Genomic DNA, 21,538 nt, shown 5'->3' with positions numbered 1-21,538 from the left:
CGTCAGGGTGATACATATTGTGGTGCGCACACAACCGTACAACGTCGTGTTTCAAGACTTCACTACTAGTGCGACACATTCGCAACTATTATTTAACGCACTGGATACTTTGTTCAAGCTCAAGCAGTAGCAAATCAAGAGCAAACAGTTTTTGAACTACGTTGTTCTAGTGTGAGCTTAAAAAATTGCATGTGCACCCTTTAGGATGCGAATGCTAAAGCATTACTGCCGTATTGCGAAACCAGTCGAGTAACTCTCAATCATGGTATTTTTTTTTCTACATTCACACGTCAGGAATCTCCCATCCCCAATCTTTTTCAGATTTAAATCGTAGTCCATGTTTTTAACCAAGTTTAATAAATTGACACGATCAGTCCCTCGCTCGCACTGCTGCTACGGCATCTAATGGTGCAGGGCTTGTTATTTTTATATTTTCGTTTCGTTGGGCATCGAGAAGCCTTAAGCCCCAACCACATGGAGCGATTTTGCAAGCGACTTGGGGAGCGACGCGACTAGCGACGAACTACTTTTCGCCGCGGACCAAGTCGCTCATCGAATCGCTCGGTTCTGGGTCGCCAGAAGCAGTCGCTCGCCTCCCGGAAGTGGCCTCAGCGACTAGCCAATAGGAGAGTCCCTACGCAAGCACGCAACCTCCGGTTTTGGAAGAGAACGGGGGGAAGATTTTGCAAATCCACGCAGACGGCGTTTGCGGTGCAGCGGCAAAGAGAAGTTTGCGTGGCAAAGCTTGTGTACACGCTGAAGCAGAATCAAGAAGGCTCCCGCACACCCTGGGTGAGACGCGTGTGGGAAAAACGACGTCAAGAAAGCGAATTCTTCACGGCGTTCATGTTGGAGCCGAGAGACGAGGCACAGAAGGAAAAGCATGCGCTATCGCTAACCCAAACCAGTTTTAGAGATGCAATGAAGTGCAAAAAGCAAGGTATAAAGGCGTAATACTTTTTAGTCATGCTTTTTATGAAAAATGAACAAAAAAAGAGGGTTGCAAACAACCAGCGTACCAAGCGCGTTACTATGCGCAGTGCGGCAACATTGAAATCGCCATCATCAGTCGCTCGAGCCGTCGCTGCATGGAGGAGAGTGACTTCGGTTCGGCGACTGCGGATCCTAGTCGCGTCGCTGGAAAAATGGCTCCATGTGGTTAGTGCTTTAGGCGATATCTTTTGTTTTTGTGTTTGCTTTAAATTTGCCTCCATGGCTCCCATTTTTAGGCAATGTTTTTTTCTGTTGCTGTGAAAAGCCAGTTAGAAGTTTCATGAGCTTTTTCTGCGCTTCTTGACGTTGCGATAAATAAGCCGTGCCAAAAGTTCGAGCAGCTTGATAGGTCTTGGCTACATAAACTTCATGTTGATGCATTCGTGTTTTTTTTTGTCTTTGGTCTGCCGTCTAGTTTATGTACCGTGTGTGGTCGACAGCCACGAAATTTCTGACTTACCAAGCAACTACAGCTTTCGCGATAGAATATTCACTTATTGAGACAGTTTACTTCAAGCAAATTCCCTCACCACGTTAGAAAGGCTAGGATTTGCTAATGCAAAAACACCCGAGTCTTGCACTGAACCGTTTGCACGATTTTTTGAAGGACTTGTTTTTGAAATTGAGTATTTCAATTAAAAAATACATGTACCCGAAATGTACGCATTAGGAAGAAGCTTGCCAGGCATGTAACGCCTTCGGTATCAAAAAAACGACAAATCTGCGGCCCATCTAAGCGGAGCTCTACAGCTTCCGTGGATCCTCAACCTGGCAGACAGAATTACTCGCATAAGGCCCCTATGGCGATTTTCTTTTTCGGGGTGAGTCTGACCGACCAATCCGCAGAACACTCAACGTTTTTTGTCAAAAACTAGATGCGTAGCAAGCCATTGTCCTACAATTTTTTCATGTCTTCTACGTGTGTTGAGTGCAATAGGAAAAACTGTTTTAATTGTGAGTTTCTTTTCAATAAGTCAAACCGGAACCGTACTACGTGGTTCCAAAACAAAGTTAAATTTAAAAGCAGGAAGTGAGTTTTCACTGTTTATTGCTTTCTTCAGGTGGCCACTCCACTGCGGGTTATTGTGTACTTCGTATTGGGTCTGCTACTCGTGCTCGTCTTCTATGACATCGGTGGAAGTGCTACCACGGCCATAAACAACGGCACTTTGTGCTTTTGCATCTGCTGTGTCTGCGTCTTCCAGTCTCTTCTTCCTGCGGTCATCGTGTGTGAGTTGCGTTTGTGTGAAGGGTATTCTTCACAGTACCATCGCGTATTTCGGTAATTGAACATTTATTGTTGCCTTCTTCTGTTTTTCGTGGGCAAAAGCGTGGGCATAGTGTACCTTACTATATACACTACAGGTCAACCTGTCACTAACGTCTATGCGGCTCATATCAAGGCAGTCTGTGTCGTCATATAGCTCTAAATCAGGCTTTTCGATCGCCTTACTTTCGTCATTGGCATGAATTGAAACATTTATTGGCGGATATTCGAACACCGTACCACAAAAACGCAAATAATTGTGTAATTTTATAAGCTGAAAATGAAACAGGCCCTTTTAAATCCAACAAAAAAGGAAGTAAAGCGTATTTATATCGGAAGTGTTGTCCTTAGTGTACTGCAGGACAAGCTCGTAGTTAACAACAATGTAATAGGTTGAGGGAAACTCATTAGAGACTTATTTTATCACTTTTATAATTATTTAAAATAGCGAATTGCTTGGAGGGCTTGGAAATGCTTTTGAGCGTGGCGATGCAAACGTCGCCGTCGTGGTGAACCGGAGCACCGACCGCATGTGCAGTTTACAGGGACACTGCAAGAATTTCAATTTTTTTAAATTCTTAGGTGCTTGCAACATAGTCATCCAGCACACCCAGGGCTTAGATTAGGGGCTCGAAAAGTACCTCAGCAAAACATTACGGCTCTATGACCATTAGATAGCTCGTAAACTCGCTCAAAAGATTTTTCTTCCTTTCCCGGTCATGGCGTCCTTCGACGGCTCGAATTACGTCACTAGGGCCATATAGCGGCGGTTGGCCGGTTTTCCATCAGTTGCAAAAATGAACGCTTTTCGATAGCAACCTTTAAAAAATCCACAAAAACAAAGCAGAAATAGGAGGCGTATCTGGTGCGACGAGCAAATCACTCAGTACCGCTCCGTGCTAGCGATAACTATAGATTTCGCAGTGGTTCCAGACGCGAAGGATAGAGTGAAAGCGCTTATCAAAAGTTTTGCAGGATCTCTTTAACATAACTTCTTGCTGAGCAAAAAACGTGGCATTAAACAGCCGTGGATGAAGACAAGATAGGAAGGATAAAGGCGCCCGTATTTCTCGTATCTTGTCTTCGCCGAAGCATATTTGGTATCTTTATTTTCGTCAGCCCCAACTTTTGCGGCGGCTCATTACCCACTCTGTCATACCTTCCATCTACTCCGGCATTGACTGATGGACTGATTTCAGGGCTTAACGCGCGGAGGCTACACAGGCGATGAGGCGCGGCGTAGGTGAGGGCTCCGGATTAATTAGGCCACCTGGAGAATTTTAACGTGCGCTGAAACCTTGAAAAAAGGGGTGATTTTTGCTTTTCGCCTACATCAGAAAAGCGGCTGCCGCGGTCAGGAATCCAATCAGCGGTTTAGCGCTCAGCACCAAACCGCCATAGCCACTTAGCCAAAGCGGCGGGTTCTACTCCGGCATGTTAAACATTAGATACGATCACACAGTGCCTGCTCTTCCACCGAATACGCAGTTTCTACGGTGAATTGGAACGGGGAGAATTACAGAATAGGGAGTATTTCGGCTACCTCATTGCTTGTAGACGTGTTAATGCATAGTGAATAAAGCAAATCCCAATAACCGGTTTAAGAATCCAATTGTCATGCCAAGCCAAAGCCAGAAGCTGGGGTCTTCCCATAACCGCCCACGACGACACGGATTTCCAGGTGCAGTATAGTATACTTACTAAGAAGCTATGGTTTCAGCTATCCTCTGCATTACGAGGAGATTGACTGTATCGCGGGGTTTTCGAGAGTCACCTTAAGCCAGTAGCCACAGTGCCCTAGGAACGGAGGCGAAGGGTGAGCCATTTATGGGGCCCTATGTCACGGCGAGGCCTTGTCTTTATTATATAGGGATACACAAACAAACGATAGGAGAAGAAACTATTGACGAAAGTCGTGAAGGGTGTGCGGTATATCACAACAAAATTTCGGGCTTTAACACAGCATTTACGCTTTCGGGAAGCCGCTGCCCCGCTTCCCCGCGGTATTTCTGTCTTTCATGATTGCTTGGGTGCATTAGCCGGAAGCTTTAAAACTTGTAGGTGTGCAAGTCCATGATTACGGCACTGCACACACTGGCATGCTCTGAATATGTTTTCTCAAAGTAAGATTTCTTGTACTTGAACCTGAAAGCACCGATAACCTTGTCGGGTACTCTCAAGAATAATTAACAGCAATAACGGCAACACATCTGACGGTGCTAGCATTGTTGAGCACACCCTTACAATTAGAATATTATATATGCCTTCTCATTGCGCCCAGTCCAATTTTATTACCTTGATTTCACCAGCCACGTTATGGCCACAATAACGTTTTCCGTTGCAGTACATCCTCTTAACAACCACTTCACGGTTTTGTTTATCAATGCTTGGAGATTTGTCGAAAATACTCAAGGTTATTTTTGCAAAAAAAGTTTTAGTTTTCCGGCACACGTGAATTTCTCTTTTTTTTGCAATTGGACTGCCCTGACTGAGCATAGCTCTCTTATTATGGAAGCTGTGAAGCACAACCTGAGAAGTGCTTCGCAACCCCAAAGCACATAAAGAGAAGTTGGGAAAAACATTTGAAAATGGTTTCCACATTTTCGAAAGCAAAATAGTCATTCTTCAATCCTAAGCCCTGCTGAAATTAACAACGGGTCTTCAAATTATTAATCAATACCCCTTATTGCATGCCGTTTGAATAACCAGGGCATTTCAGCGGACGTTTAAACCAATTTAGGCGAATTCAAATTGCCAGACGGGCAATGCTGGCTGGGCAGTTTATGTTTTAATAAATAATAGATAATAAAACAGACGGTATTTACGCATATGTGCCACCTTCGCATTTCGAATAATACAGCTGGATGCTGATTGCTGACCATGTAAACACGCTGGGCAATGGTGATAAATGAAACTACTATTTTTTCACCAAAATCCTTCTGTATGAAACGGTTCGCAAAAACTGGTATAAAAAGTGAATAAGTAATAAATAAAATAAGTCTGTTGCAACTTTCTTTGGCCCAATCTTTCACAAATGAATACTCACAGACGTATTTTGATTTGATAACAGCGCTAGGACAGGACACAGCGAAGGCAACACGAGACTGGGCGCTCGGCGCTGTGGGCGCTGCAGCGCCCAGTCTCATGTCGCCTTCTCTTTATTTTGTCCTAGCGCTGTTATCAAACCAAGTATGTAGCAACAAGACCGTATTAACACAGTTGTTCAGTTCACGTATTTCGACTTCATCTGTGGGTTAACAAGGCATTTCCAGGAACCAAATTAGAGAGCTTGTGTTTTTCGTACAGAAAAAAATCGGAAGTTACTTTCTGTGAGTGGTGATAATGCTTCGCGTCTACCCCACAGAAAATCAGAAAGGGTGATTTGATTGATTGTAGCGTTTACCCGCCGACGCAACGCAGGCGATCAGGCGCGCTGAAGTGGAGGGCTGCGGATTAAGTTTGGCCACCTGGGGTCTTTCACGGGCGCCGAAATCTCGTACACACTGGCGTTCTTGCTTTTTGCCTCCATCATAATATCGGCCGCCGCGGCCGGGAATTGAACCCGTGTCCTCGGGCTCAGCAGCACAACACCTTAGAATATTTAAAAGATTTAGGTTAGCACTGCCTACATGGAAATGTTCTGTATCCTCCGTCATACTTTCTTTGTTTCCAGACCCTATTGAGATAGGAGTCCTGATGCGAGAGCAAAGAAACTGCTGGTACAGCCTGAAGGTTCACTACCTAGCAAACTACGTGGCTGAAATACCATTCCTGGTAAGTTCCCACTGAAATAAAGGTGGTTGGTATACCGTCGAGACAAGGTAATTTTGGGCCGTGAGTGGTTGAAATTTCAGACGCTGGTTTAACAAGCTCAGTTTCAACTTTTGTGAGCAATGTGCGGTTTCATTCAGTCTTGTACGTATGTACAATACAACCGCGTAGACAACCGTATAAAGATGTGGCGAGTTTACCCATAATTTGGAGGCATGAGTAATTTTATTATCAGCTTTTTTGAAAGCAATAGTACATATAAATCGTTAGGTGACTCTTTGTACTTTTTTTGTTATTAGCCGTACCTCCATTCATTTATTTAGTGCTTCACGTCCGCAATTTCAGGTGTGTTCTCTTTCTAAAAAATCTTGGCACACCAACAACATTTCTGCGAACCTCAACTACACCACACATCAAAGTCTCAGTGATGGTTTTGATATGTGAATCCCTACAGTGGAGGTAGTTTTGATTCGGGTTCTAAAACTTACAGTTCTGCCCGTTATACAGACCAGCGGAATACTCGGGACGCTGCATGACCTTACTTCTTTGAGAGAAGTGCGGCATTTTGGTTTCCAAATTGACGGTCTCGAAACATACAGAGTCAGCTGGCGCCAACCATGCAGCGCCATCGTCTCTTACAGTTTCCGTGATTAGTTAAGATGACAGGTGACAATATATGGCGGCGAGGCGCCGGAAGCGTGCTAATGCTTTAGAGTGGAACGGGTTCTAGCAAGCGGTGAGGCCGCGTGCCTGCTGGAGCTCCGACCAGCGGGTGCGGTAGTTTCAGAACAGCGAAGTTAGCGGCTGTTTCAGTGCGAAAGCGAATAATGACATGGCGAGAAAAACAGGCGCCATTCTGTGTCGTGGAATACCAGGAAACAGCTGTTGAGACGGCCTTTGACACTAGACAATCAACGAAATATCAATCAGTTGAAAATGCAATTCTTGGGCATCTAGAATGCACGTTGTGCACGCATCCCTGACCGACTAAGATACCGTGGGTTATGTTGACTTATGTTTGACCTGTTGAATGTGCTGTGGACTTTTCCATACAACACTTCAACAAGACGTACGCTGCTCTGCTTGCAGTGCGTTCCATTTCGCTTCGCCAGCCGTAAATTTTAACAGCAGGTGCGCAAAAGCTAAGGCTGAATCGAGGCATAACGACTTGCCCTGTCGGGTGCATATTCCAGTGACTATGAACGTAGTCGGGGGATCTCATAGCCGAATCATGTATTCCCATTTGGCTGCGTCATTTAAAATACCCACAAAGAAGTCTCTTTTATGATTTTTCTCGCATGACTCAGGGAACATGACAGCATCCTTCAGATGCAAATGACGATTTATTTCTAAAAGGGTACGACTTGAACAAGCCACTCTGACCAGCACTCATTCGCGTCCAACTGGGCACTACGCTTTCGTGTGCACAACTTACAAAAGGGGCTTGGACGCACTCGGCGCTATTTTCATCTTTCACTACAACGTGATCCTGAACAATGTTACCCACGACTTACAGTCATCGAGCGCTAAAAGTTTCCGTCCTATACCTGAACTGACCAATTGTTTGTGATGAAACATAGGCGTAATAATCGACCTGCCACTGTGTTTTAGTGGCTAAGGCGTTGTGCTATTGCGGCCAAGAGCGCGGGTTCGCTTCCGGGACGCGGCGGCCATTTTTCGGATGAAGGCAAAAAGGGAAACACCCGTGTATTCGATATTTCGCCAACGTTAAAGATCTACAGGTGGCCAAAATTAATTGATTGATTGATGATTGATTGTAGGGATTACTCGCCGACAAAGCGCAGGCCATGAGGCATGGCGTAGTGGAGGGCTCCGGGTTAATTTTCACCAACTGGCGGTTTTAAACGTACTCCAAAATCTCGTACAACCAGCCGTTTTTGCTTTTCGCTTCCATCAGAAAAGCGGGCGTAGCGGCCAGGAATCGAACCCAGCTCCTCGTACTCCGCAGCACAACGCCGTTGCCACTGAGCTACTGCGGCGGGTAGGTGGCCAAACTTAATTGGGAGCCTTCCAGTATGTCGCGCATGATCTCCCTTGTAGCGTCGGCGCGCAAAAAAATCAATATTGGTCAATAAAACGTACCATTCGCTTTAGTTCGCCACAACAAATATTTTTCTCAGTTGTAACAGTACTGTAGATGAATTTGTCAACTGTGTAATTATAATATAATTCGTCAAACATACACAGCATAAAAATAAGTGACTGACGGGTCAAAGAATTACAACAGTAAATATCCTAGGAATAACGCCACATATATTACACAAGGTTGTTTAACAGGAAAAGTAATTGTTCAAAAGGAAATTAGGTAGCTTTGGATCATGCTGAGGTTTCACGGGGGTACCCTAAAATTCGAGACGAGCACATACGCTATCACCACCACAGTTCGTTTTCTTTATTGATTGGAACTGGAAGATGCATGCCTGCCTAATTAGCATTCAATGGTTATAAATGTGTGTGTGGGTGCGTGCATTGGTGTGTATTTGTGTGTGTGCGTGTAGGTGTCTGTGTGGGCGTGTGCAGGTGCATGTGCACGTGCTGCTATCGACGCGTGTCTCCGCCTACATTTAGTAAGTTTTGCCTACCTATTCTTCCAGGTCGTGCCGATCCTTCTCTTCGTGGCCGTCGTGTATTACCCAACTGGCCAGCCGCTGCAAGTATGGCGCGCCGCCGCCATGGTGCTTTTCTCGGTGCAGCTCTGTTCCGTGACTCAGGCAATTGGCCTAGTCGTGTCAGCGGTCACAACAGTTCAGGCGAGTGGCATGGCATGCTTTTGCTTACGTTTGTGTACATTGATTTGCATTGAAGATGTCATAACGGCCACTGCTAACTTTGCAGAAAGTAATAAGGGAGCCATACACCAAGTAGTGTAGTGTATAAATTTATTGTAGCAGACAAAAAATTACCCTTTTTTCGGGGAACAGAGAGGGGCTAGCTCGTTATATGTAATGAAATGCCGATTTTAGTGTTAAAGGATTTTAGCCTTGGTTACTCCTCTCTGGTGGCTCGTCTTTTAGCGCTGGACACGGGCGTTATTGAATTAACAAATATTCCCTCACGGGAAAAGGCATTCCATTTCTTGGTATCTAGGCTTCGCCTAATAGCCTCTCTATGTCTTCCCTACCTCCGCTTTCTTCTTTTTAGTGCTAACGTGTTGGCTTGCTTCTTGGTTTATGCTCCCAGGAGTTAGTTATTATAAGAAGCGCTCTCTTCAAATGTGCCACAAGGTCAGAAACACTGTGCTTACTGAGAGTATAAATGAACCTCTACAGTGTTACATTTTTGTGTCAAAATATGTAACAAATCAGACACGTTGTGTGGATAAGTGGTTCTCCGTGAATGTGTACCTTCCTTTTTCAAAACTTAGAGCAATATATTCAAATATTTCGCAACTGCTTTCTTGAGGAATTTCTTCCCGGTCATCTCGAAATCACTGTTGAAGCTTCCTGTTGTAGCGAAGAGAAACAGCGTTTCTTTTTTTTTCGTAATTACAATTCTAGTCAAAATCACTTGGTCTTCCCGGTGTGTCTATTTTAGCTGCAGAACACCAGCAGTACAATAAAAGGAAGTATGAAATTGGCGACGCCAGAAATAGCTGCCATCTATCGACACGGAAGGGAAAAATTTCCCTGCGTAAAAATTGGTGCACGCCACCATGGCAGAAGCAAAACAACAGCGAGCTGCTGAGCAGCGTTGCAGCAGACCATAAACCGAATCAGAGGATGTTTAACCACTTTGGTAATGCTACATTGCGTCTTCTAATGCCAAATGTATTAGGGCGAAATACTTCAGTGATTTATTCTGCAAATAAATCTCCGCTGTTGATCTTCTCCAGCAGAAAAAATGGCCACAGCTGAAATGAGTACCTACAAAATGGCTGCGTATCTGCTCCTCTTGTTACAAATGTCGAGGAAAGACGGTGGTTGACTGGCGACCCTGCCAAGTAAATGTCTGCCTTCTCTTTCCCGCTCAGCTACCATGCTGTTCTTCTCCCGCCTCGTTACTCCCTAGACAACACGCTAGAGGTTTGCTCAAGTCAATTTAAATTTACCACGTTCCACTGCTCCAGGTCGGGTGCCTCGATGCCAGCGCTGCCATACGGCGGAAACGCCCGTGAATCCAGGCATCCTTCTGCATCCTTTAGAACTACGTTGTCCTTCCCTACTAGCGGGCTAAGCGGAACGTGGAACCTACTTAGTGAAACGTTTTGTTGCGTTTGCCGTTTGATTTCGGAAATACCGCCAGCAAGTACAGTACCGTTGGTAACAGCAGGCGATGCTTTTCTGCAGTTGTTGCAAAAACCAAGCAGCCATAATTTTTTTAATAAAAGAACGCTGCAAAAATCGCTTATGTGTATTGATTTTCTGCCTTAAATTTGCATGATGTCTGGTTCTTTTTCAGTTCAACAGTGTTGAGAAGTGTGAACATTTGCACCGGACATAGACGTTTAGATTTGTCTGTGGGTATCTTAGACTGTTGTTCAGATTCTGTTTCAATTTGGCCGCATGGGTGAATCGTGTCAAAGGCAGGCAGGCAGACCAAAATTTCTGCGTTTAAGCAGCCCAAGAAAGACTCGTCTTTAAAAGCGTACGCAATCCCATGCGATTTCATATTTCATCGATGGTCCGCACAGCAGCAGGAACTGCGAGATCCCCGCATAATTCCTGTGTAGAACAGTAGTTTGTATGTTTTTGTTCCGTTGTTTGCGGCACATACGCACCTTAAGTATTAGGCCGGAATACCAAGATATGCGGAGCAATGTGCCCGCTCCACAAGATTTACAAAATTTTAAATTGGATACCTATAAGTTGTCGAATACAGTAACATCAGGGTGACTCTAGCTTCGAGAGGACGCAACCGCCGTTCTAGTTATTGAAATTTCGAACTAAGAAAAGCGAAGAACAAAAGCCGTATAATGCGAATGGGGGCAGTAGAGGACGTCAGCAAATAATTGGTTTAGTATGTCGGCGACTGACGCCTACGTGTTATCCTTGAATGCGAACGCCAGCACCTTTCTTTCTCGAACTGGTGAATGTAGCGAAATGCCTCCTTTTCACGTATACTAAACAATTGCAATAGAGACGGGCGGTATTCTATCCGTTAATTACTTCCGAGCGATGGCTGCCCTGGGGTTCAGTCCGCATCCTTCTCCAGTGCTATGGTATCGACAGGTTCTAGGCTTCATACCTGGAAACAGATGCCAGCTCTCAGCATGCCGCACACCATAAAGTAGTGTAGTCCGAAAAGAGTCTCCTTCCAAAAATGAGGTCCTCCATGTTGCTTCTAGACCGCTTTTATACGCTTTAAAATGACACTAAAGTCAATTTGTTAACCTCCCGATTTTGCTCGCACTTCGTAGACTGCCTCAAATTAGCACACTTTTCATAGTTTATCCCGTGGATAAGTCGGTAATTATTTCATAAGGCGGGAAAGAACAAAATTTACCATGCGTGGTCTTTGGCGGCCGCACCAACTAAAGGCTGTGACGACAGGAGGAGATGCACCTTGATTGGACGATGTCCAAGGTTAGCATTCAAACAAGTTTCGGTTTCGGTTCTGTAAAACAACATGCTTGACATTCAACGGAATCGTTGGATTAGCATTCTCGATATCTGAGTAAACGTCGTACCGCGCTTCTGCCGTGTTGTCGGCTGTAAAATGCCTAAGATAAGCCTCCCAGGACGGCTTGGAATCGTAGCAATCACTAGCCGAGGCCTACGCAGTGGATGAACGCCCTCCGCGTCACCGCAGACGCTCAAATGCCATGGGCTTTTCCCGCATATTCGGAACTTGCCTCACTCATGCTTGTATCGTAAAAAGGGTGTTCGCACCAGGCCAAGGGTCTGCTGATTCTGGTCTGTGCCCACTGCCCGCAACTATATATAGTCGGTGCTTGTGGCAACAGCACGCCAACGACAACTCGCTAGCACGTCAGTGTCAGTCTGCGCGCGTTCAGCGAACTCGCTCGTTGAGCAGTGAACGTTAAGGCCCAAAAACGGTGAACTCAGTTTAGAAAACATCGGCCGCAAACGAAAAATAAACTTACAGAAAAGCATGTACCATCGGGGATTCGAACTTGCGACTTGCAAAACAGTAATCCTAGCGCTTAAGACCTCTCGGCCACGAGCCAGCGGTACTTAGGTGGGATATATAAGTTATATAATGTACAACCAGTTTACACTTTTATTTATTTTTACCATTTCAAGTACCTTAGATGACTATTTGTTGTATACCGCTTGTGCAGTAAGCGTCCCCAAAACGTCTACAATATCTCACGTCTAGCAATTGCATTTCTTAAACGAAAAAGCATTCGCAGATGTGTGGTCGTGCAGCTGACCGCTGTGCGTGTGCACCCAGCACAAAAAAGTGTTTGCTGCTCCCTATTTTTGCGGTGTACGGTAAACGTTTCAGTTGATTTTATTTCCCTACTACCCATATTGACTTCGCTTATTCTTCTCCCGCCTTCAAGTAGCCTTAGGGTTTTCTACTCGCTTACCAGTCAGCGAAGCGTCGCATGTGCACTTGTGCAGCGCTTGTGTGGAGCTACCCGGACTCGGAGTCTGATACAGTGTACAAACTAACAAAATAAACGAAGGCACAATCTTGCATTCACAAACGTATTGTGGCTTAGTTTCAAGTGAGCGAGCGAATTGCGACGACCCGTCTGCGGCTGGCCGACTAAACCCTGGGCCGACTCACTCTGTCGGAAGGTCGGCGAGCCGTGCAGTAGCGCAGCCAATCGCCAGCTGATGTCCTCCTGACGTCACACGAAAACCCCACAGAAAATAGGCGAGGGGCAAGAGAGGATGACATCATTTGCGAATCGATTTTTCTACAACATAAATTCGGTGCAAACGCGGTCAGAGTCGTAGAAACATGTCCTAGGGACTCCGGACTACAATTTGTGCTAGTAATCGCTCAATGCTTACAAATCACTTCAGTGTCCCTTTAACTTCTGTCTCCGTTTTTCACTTCTTTCACGAGGCTGCGAAGCCTCGCCCGTGTTTCTTTTGCCGAATTATCCATGACGGTACCCATCCGCATTCGAGTTATTGGGCTTTATTATTCACATACTTCTAGGGAAGTTGATTGGACTAAGTTCTACAGTTTAACCCTTTGTTCCTTATTGTTGCTCAAGAGCAATAAGCCAAATATTATTATTTTTCTGTCGCACTTTGTGGTATTTTCGACAATTAACACCATCTATCGACAGACAAAAGATCCCGTACCTGCAAATAATTAAAGAAGAGAGGGCAGCACGTACTTCAGTGTGCTAAAATGTATTCTTTATTCGTGTTAACTCGCATCGAGCACGCGTGGCTGAATGGGCTAGCGACAGGCAACAGAAATTGTACCATTTTGTTTCTACTAAAAATGATAGCAATACAAACTTTACGAACCATAAATCATGGTATCAAGGCGGCTTTTTTGTTCAAGTGATATATGGGCAGGCAGTGCCCAATGTTTTCCAGTGCCCAGTGTGTCCTAGTGTCCGCCCTCATGAGTCAAATTTTTTTCAGACCATTTTTGTGATCTCGGAAGTCGTTTCAGATCATCAAAGCGTACTTACAAGCTGAAGCAAAATATTAAAGTCTTGGGCATAAAAGGGTAAAATTATTCATAAATTCGAATTGTTTAAGTTATAATTGGCGAGATTTCGCCGTGGTGCTTTCTGTGTGACACCTGAACGCGGTGACACTCCGCAGAAAAGGTGCACACCGGACGCGCAGAACCATGATTCGAGGAACTCTGTGTCGTGTTTCAATCAGCTTGCTCAACTAGTGAGCGCCATAACACAGACAACGAAACTGAAGAAAAGTACGCATACATAGAGCAGCGGGAAAGAAGGCCGCCATAGTAATTTGCGCCGAAAGACGAAGAAAGGATAGCGGAGAAAGGGATGCAAACCCGATGAAGAAGTAAACATTTCGACCCACAGCCCAAGGGGAAAGATGAAAGGGCGAGAGTAAGCGGGCGCCCAAAGCGCTGTCTTACAACTGCACTTTAGTTTCTCCAGAATTTCCAAATATCAAGGAAACCGAAGAAAACAAGACATGCAAAAACAGACATGAAGAGCACAAAGCCAACTCCATCACTAACTATGATAGCTTTACACAACACATTAAAACAAAAATACACACAGCAATAAAGGCCACTTAAACCGCAATAACGTAAAAACAAAGGTAGTAGTCATCTCCCCACCCACACAGCACTTGCGGTTGCACGGAAAAAACAGGAAAATACTCGGGAAATTATCGAGGTCTTGGTTGAGCAAAGCTTGGCGGAGCATTGCATCAGTGTACCTTCCATGGCACTCAGGAGGCCTTGGGGGAGCATTGCTTGGGGGAGCATTCCTTGGGGGATCATTGCTTGGGGAAGAAACGCTTGGGGGAGCATTTCATCAGTGTACCTTCCATTGCACTCACGAAGAACGAGCTAGACTATCTCATTAGGGCACGTGCCTATAATTGTTAGTGGTGTTGTTGGCTTCCTGCTTTTCATGTCTGTGTTCGCATGTTTTCTTTTTTACAGTGTCGTTTATTTTTGGCGTTTCCGGAGGAAAAAAGTCAGCGTTTCTAGTGTACTCTTACTGTAATCCAGTAGCCTTTTCGCTTGCCCTGTGGGTAAACATGCACCCCTAACTCCCCCAAATTTTCACGTTGCTAAGGAGTAAACATGTTGGTAATAACTATCGCCAGATATTTGCTTCCAAAGCACGCTACCAAATTTAGGTTTCCCGACGTATGTTTCCCGACAGCACAACGTGGCGAAGCCGTAAATGGAGTTTACGCTGAAAAACTGGAACATTTTGTTTACCATGGTCACATTGAGACCCAAAGTTCTACTGGTTTGCCTGTCTCTCTGACTGCCTGTGAGTTTCTCTACGGAGCACTTTCAAACCAATTGCTGGAGCCATTCCCATTGGTAACCCATAATTGCTAGCGGGTCGCGTGCACCGGCTGGTGCTATAACTAGGGGGTGGGGTTAACAAAGGAAACAAGAAAAAAATGCAGAGAAAGGAGAAGACTAGGAAGGTGGCGTCAATTTGAATAAAAGCCGTTGAAGGAGAAAGAAGGGAGAAAAAATAAATCAAGGGAAGTACAGGAGGGAGACTGCTAAGGAATAACACGGGGCAGTGTAGTACAAGGGTCAAATTAGAATCGCGCCTTGAACAACTCGGCACGGCGCAGTAATTTCTTGCTGGCACCTTTCCCGCTGCGATTTTAGTAGTTAGTGGTATTGTTCGGCTGAAGGCCGTGCGCTTGCCAGGCAATAATTCAAAACCATTGGCTGCTATACGGACGAATTCAGGGGCTCACGTCTGGCAATTCGCATTCTCTTTGATCATTCGTACTGTTTCGTCACAGCAAGGATGGTTACTCAACACATCCGGTAGCAGGGCAGAAAACAAAGAAAGAGACTTTGTACAGATTGGATGCGTATTTATTATGAAATTATGAGAACTGATGTCACAGTTTGCCGTACCTTGAGAGCTAGGGAACGCGTAATAATAGCGAAATCTTCATGTTTTCGTCTGTCGGTTTTTTTCTGTTAAATGAGTTGAAAACGTAACCTGAAATAATCAAAGAAAAACAGCTGCATTTAGTATCTTGCAGTTGGCAGGCTCTTACGAGAAATGTTTCTTTCAGACGTTTTGGGCTAGAAAATAATGGACAAGCCGCAAACTGTTTCTTATAGGCGTGAAAGAAGTTTTCAGCTGAAGAAGGCCATACATTTCGAATATCTACTCTTCAAGAGACGTGCGTGATAGGGAGGGTATAAACTTTCTGCTTCATTCGGTTGATTTCCATCTTTTTGTTCCAGACCGCCGTCTTCACAGCGATACCGGCCGTGTCCCCATTTTTTCACTTCAGCGGCTTCTTCGCCCAGGCGCATCTCGTGAGCCCGTACTTCAGATGGATCACGCACGCCTCGTACATCTTCTACGGGTACAATGGCTTGCTCCTCACCGTGTACGGCTACGACCGCGCACCGTTAAAGTGCGACGAGCTCGTCTGCGTGTACGAGGATCCGGCCGACTTCCTCAAGTTCACAGGCACAGCGGGGATGAAGTTGCACGAGTTGGTGGTCGCCCTTTTCGGCTTCGAGCTGTTCTTCCGTCTGCTGGCTTTCGGCTTGCTGAAGTACAGATTGAATAAAAAAGAATAAAGAGAGACAAATCTGTTGAACTGTATATCTCTTTATTTCTGCAAGAGGGTATTTTGTTCGTGCTTTCGCTAAATATGTAAAAAATATAGTGTCTAGCTGAGCGTCTATAAATGTTCATACAATATCCGTAAAAAGCTTCAAATATGTTTGGGGTGTAAGATTATATCATGAAAACAAAAAAACCTTACACAATCCAGACAATCAGGACATATTTATTTATTTGGGTATTTATTTGCGAATATTTTGCGCCGATAATAATTACGCAAATTAGAGGGAGTAACGTTCCACGACAATAAACATTGGGAGTGCATAGTATTGTTATACGCATTAAAGGCCAAGTGAAAAGAAAATTTCTCTGCCAAAATTCGCTATCGACGTGTGGTATACACCACTAAAGTCTCTTGTAACCTAATTTTAGACTCCGCACGCACGCAGTACGTCTATTAGAACTGTTCGAAAACACGTCCCTTCACCCGACGTAGCCCCTAGCGGAGCGTCGCCACAACTGGTCGTTACGGCGGCGAACTTCCGTATGTGACGTTCCAGTCCGGACTCCCGTCCTGCCGTCATCTCTCCTCAGTGGCCATTTTACGTGCGGCCTCACGTGAGTGAGCCGTGTAATTTGTACATAATCCATTATTAATGGCTTTCAAGCGTTTTCGAAATACCAGAAGATGAAGGAGCTCTGGGTACCCGAGGCAAAAATAGCGAACTCGAAGAGTGCCGGGGCCGCCCTCCGGTTGACGCGAAGCGATACGCCGTCACTGAGTGACAACGGCACTTGCACAACGGCTGATTTCGAGGTTGCCACTGCAGCAGCAGGAGTTCGGTATACTCTACGAGCACGCGAGACGCGAGTACGCCTACTTGAGAAGATACGCTCTTGGCGCGGCTGTTCAGCGCCTCGGACAAGCGAATGAGTGCGGCAGCTTAGCGGCGCATTCAAAAAGCTCGTGACGGGTGTTTGGACGTTGTCATCCCACCGCTCAAACCCGTTACTGCATACGGGAAGGCGTACCCGAGCCGAGCTCCGTCACCTCCGACATGCGTGTGGTAGAATGGTGAAGAAAGCGGCCAGCCAATGTTGCAGCCTTGAAGAACCCCAGACGTCGAAGGCAAATTTAACTCGTTTACTGCATGGCGAGAGATGATCCGAGCCAAAGAACAATGTCCCGACCGGCGAGGTTACAGTACAGGACTCGAGCAGCGTGACAGCATTGATTTACTACTCAAACAGGAATGAACAACAGCGCTTGGGAGGCCTTATTTATACCAGTGTTGTACGGAACGGTGTTCCAAGGAACGTTCCTGGAACTAGTTTCTTTTTGGAGGAACGGAGGAACGCCACCATTCCATTATGGGGCGGTGCAACTGCAACGGTAACTAGTTAGGTTTTTGAAGGAACGGCAGGAACGGCGTTCCTTCTGCAAAAGTTACATCGCTAGGAATGGGATGTTTGTGATGCCAAGGCTCGAGTAGGAAAATCCACAACTCCATACTGTGTTTCTCTTTTTATAGGCTGGCCAATTTTCCCGCCATTCAGCGGAACGTGCTTCCTCGACTGTCAAGGACAGAAGAATAACCACGCAGCGGTTCACAGCTTGTGCTTGCTTTCAGGCCAGTAGAGCTTACGCGGCGTTCGACTGGTGAATAGCGCCGCCACGAGAATGCTTTTCACCTTTAATTGTTTCTGCGGGGAGGCCAAGATGCGCGTCTGGCCGATATAATTGTTCCCTACCGGGTAAAAGTTTCCAAGTGTGAGCGGCGCAGCAGGTACCTTGTGAAACCACCATATATTTTGAGCGGTTATTACCGCATTAGTGCGCGTGAGCCGCAGGTGCGTTGTTGTCAAGGGAGTTGCTCTCGCTGTGAGGTCATTCGAAGGGTCACCGGGTCACCGAAAATTGTTCGGTATTGTAGGTTTGGACCTCTCAAAGGAGAGCGTGAGCTCATTGTCGCCAGTTGCTTAATCCCAACCTTCAAGCCATTACGGATCCAAGACTGTGCTATGGGAGAAGAGGCAACCAACGACATTAAGACAGGGCTGGCTGTGGTGACGGAGCCATCCAGCGAAGATTTTGCCACCTCGTCCACGCCGGAGGCTTTCTTTTCCTTTGGGCATTAAGACGCTCCATCCGAGGCACAGGATGAGCTGTCGCGGTACCTGCTGGTACCAGTTGACTACTCGCTGACGCAGACGAAGAACTTTGAGGGAGTGAACCAACTTTTATTCAAGTACAACACGTCAATACCCTCAAGCGCTTCCGCTGAACGGCTCTTCAACATTGCCAACGAAGTGGCCACGACAAAAACGTGTTCATCTGTTTGACTCCAACATCGAGATTCAACTCTTGCAGAGTTCAAACAAGGGACTCTACTTAGTTGCGACTATGCATTCGGGCTTTTTTTTTCCACTCATTGGTTTCATATTATTTTCATTCATTCTACATTTTTTTATCTTCTGCCATATCTTGAAACTTTGATATGTACTTAACTTTATCTGCTTGAAGAATCAAAGAAATTGCCGTTTCGGTACCACGGCACGAGTTTTCTTGTTTTCTCATTACTGTTTATTTATTTTTGTTTGCTCTTTATTTATTGCGTCGCAAGTTGTGTCGAACTATATTTTTATAGTGTAAATCTTTTTAAGCACGTGATTAGGCTCCGTGTTCCTTATGCGTATTTTTAACTACCGCAATTGATTCGTTCGTCGAGTCGGCATACTTGGTTATCACTGATTGTGTTAGGCATGATTTGTAATTCTTGTGCAGAGATTTTGTGAGTAACTACAATGTCGGCTCTTATTTTTTTCCTTGTTATCGTCTTCCGTCCTAAACTTGGATTGCGAACCTTGTATTCATCACTTGTTCTTACGGTTGCCACCTGCCCGGTCTTGGACCGGACGGACCGGCTTTTTTAAACAGCGGGACGGTGTCCGGTCCATACTTAAAACCAGCCTTCATTGGCCGGTTTTGTGGCCCTCGTGACGTGATAATGCCCGTTCTGGCGTTTTATAAGCGTCAATTCAACAACTAAGGCGATAAATATGCGTCACAGGCTGCCCAAAGACACGCGAGCCTGGAAAATACGCGGGCCAGCGCGCTGCCTGAGATGGAGTGGGAGCTTAGTGAGGAACAAAACCGTGAAATTCTGCCACCGCGGTCAGCAATTGCGGTTACTTGTCGGTGAACAACATACAGAGCAATAACCAAGCTCTCAATCATTTCCAGAAAAAACGTTATGTTGATTTCTGTATAGGAAAACGCTACAATAAATGGCACTGTATGTCAAAAACATGGCGCCTTTTTTTCAAAACAAATTAAATATATACCGTGCCCCCCTCCCCCACCGTCCCGAAGGACAGGTTTTTTTTTAGGGGAAGGGTGGCAACCCTACGTGTTCTGCTGTGTTTTGTCACTCGCAAATTTGTGCTGTATGATCCGCAAAGATTCACTTTTGTAACCCCTTTACTGAATTTCCTGCAAAGGGGCTTGTAAGGTATTTTAAATAAACTATGAACTGCAATATTAATTCAGCATTCATTAAATGCTGTTTCTAATACAATTTCTAAAAGAAATTAAAAAAATTTAAATTAAAAAATTATTTTAAAAATTTTAAATTTTTTAATTAAAAAAATAAAAATATAAAAAAATTCTAAATAAAAATAGAAACAAGGTTTCTAATAAAATGAAGGCATTTAATTTTGTTCCTGCATGTAAGCAAGTTTCCATTTGCATATCTGAAGCGCAGTAACCCTATTCCGCATTCGTGAGACATGCCTCGAGTTTTTCTGGTGCTCACTCAAGAAAATATCGTCTAGGAGCGTTTCCTTGGATGATTTTTATCTCCAGATATACTACTAGCGGCGGTGTTCATGTTCCTATAAAACACGTATTTCGATGTGAGTTTTAAATTTCTCACATACTTTTGCCCGAGGAATCCGACATCTTATTTTAAATTAAAAATGAAATGTAACAATGTAACGACACGTTCCCATGGTCGATGTGGAACCGGAACGCGTTCCTTTCGCAATAAAAGAACTTTTAACGGGAACTCGTTTCAAAATTGGGATGAACGAGGAACGACATTTTGTTCCTGCTTTAGAGGATCGTGTACAACACTGGCTAGAAGGGCGTGTTTGCCTTACAGCAACACCTCAGGAATAGCACGCGCTCTTGTCGTCATCGTGCTCTTCAAGCTTTAAAAACACCGTTGAAGTTGCAACCGAGAACTTCTTCGTTCCTTGATGGCGTCGCCAAAACGCGAGGCGCTTTCCCTTTAGGAAAAGCTTGACGTACTAAGCGCAGTAGAAAAGCGGCCCGTGCCGAAGAGAGTCCACATCGCAATAGACCTTGCATTGCTACGCATTGGTGTTTCGCAGCGATCGCAAAAAGCGGCAATTCTCGAGTTTTTTACGGCTCAAAAGCAGAAGTAGCAGAAATACATGGCTCCACGTCAAAGCTACACTGCTTTCGCTCGTTTTGAAAGTTTCCACAGTTCGGCGTTTTCCTTGTTGTGTACGTTTGTTTTCCCGGTGCGGTGAAAAACGTACGAACGGGGTTCCACTGTGTTTTGTTGTGTATCGTGCAGCCATCTCCGAAAATTTAGTACTTGGTTAAGTTCAGCATTCAGGGAGGTATTTGTGATGAATGGCCACTCGAGTGATTGACCGCAAAATTGAGCCAGCGAGAACGACCGCGACGATGACAAGGAAAAGAGCCGCGCGTGAGTGATCGCAGAAGCTGGAACGGCGACGGACGAATCCGCTAGCATATAAGTCTTCCGGTAGCCGTGGTGAATTCGTGAAGAAGTACATTTCTTTTGCTTGCTTTGCCAAGGTAGCTAGCAGCGAATAAAAGAAGAATCGTTTATCTGGCCCCACCCCTAAAGAGTGTAGTTTTTTATCATTGTATTCCAATTCTAAAGAACACTTTTTAAATTAGGCCGTGTCTAGAGTGCCGTCCGACGGTATTATAAGCACGCCACTATATCGACGTCTACCGGCGTTCTATAACATAACTGCCGCGTCTGGCAGTACATCGCTCTAGATAACGTAAAGCTGGGCAACTTAACCTACACATAACCAAACCTAACGTACACAAAGAAATCATTGAAAAACCAAAACTAACCTAAGGCATAAAAGTTACCCTTCAAATAAATAATGAAAAACGAAACAAGGCAAAAGTCGGTCTCGAACCGCCAACTTTGAGGTCAAGAAGCTAAGATGGATCCTCTAACTTACAACGACTTTTTTTCTTTATTGCCGGTCATTTATAAATAAACACTCACGGTACAGACAAGAAAAGGTACCAACAACGA

General features: G+C 45.1%; 1 protein-coding gene across 1 annotated transcript in view; it reads left to right on the top strand.

Moving 5' to 3' along the window:
• Positions 1 to 16,239, top strand: part of LOC144143353 (ATP-binding cassette sub-family G member 4-like) — a 71,126-nt gene extending 54,887 nt beyond the window's left edge. Inside the window, exons 11-14 of the mRNA XM_077675121.1 lie at positions 2,055 to 2,223; positions 5,934 to 6,034; positions 8,647 to 8,802; positions 15,845 to 16,239. Coding sequence (XP_077531247.1) covers positions 2,055 to 2,223; positions 5,934 to 6,034; positions 8,647 to 8,802; positions 15,845 to 16,219 — 801 coding nt within the window. The 3' untranslated portion in view covers positions 16,220 to 16,239. The remainder of the gene's footprint in view (positions 1 to 2,054; positions 2,224 to 5,933; positions 6,035 to 8,646; positions 8,803 to 15,844) is intronic.
• The last annotated feature ends 5,299 nt before the right edge of the window (positions 16,240 to 21,538 follow it).

This window comes from Haemaphysalis longicornis, unplaced genomic scaffold (assembly GCF_048455015.1).
Source record: "Haemaphysalis longicornis isolate Haplotype H1 unplaced genomic scaffold, Haemaphysalis longicornis Haplotype H1 scaffold_6, whole genome shotgun sequence".
In the NCBI taxonomy this organism is placed as follows: domain Eukaryota; kingdom Metazoa; phylum Arthropoda; class Arachnida; order Ixodida; family Ixodidae; genus Haemaphysalis; species Haemaphysalis longicornis.
The sequence above is the reverse complement of the archived record's forward strand: the minus strand, read 5'-3'. Positions and strand labels throughout refer to the sequence as shown.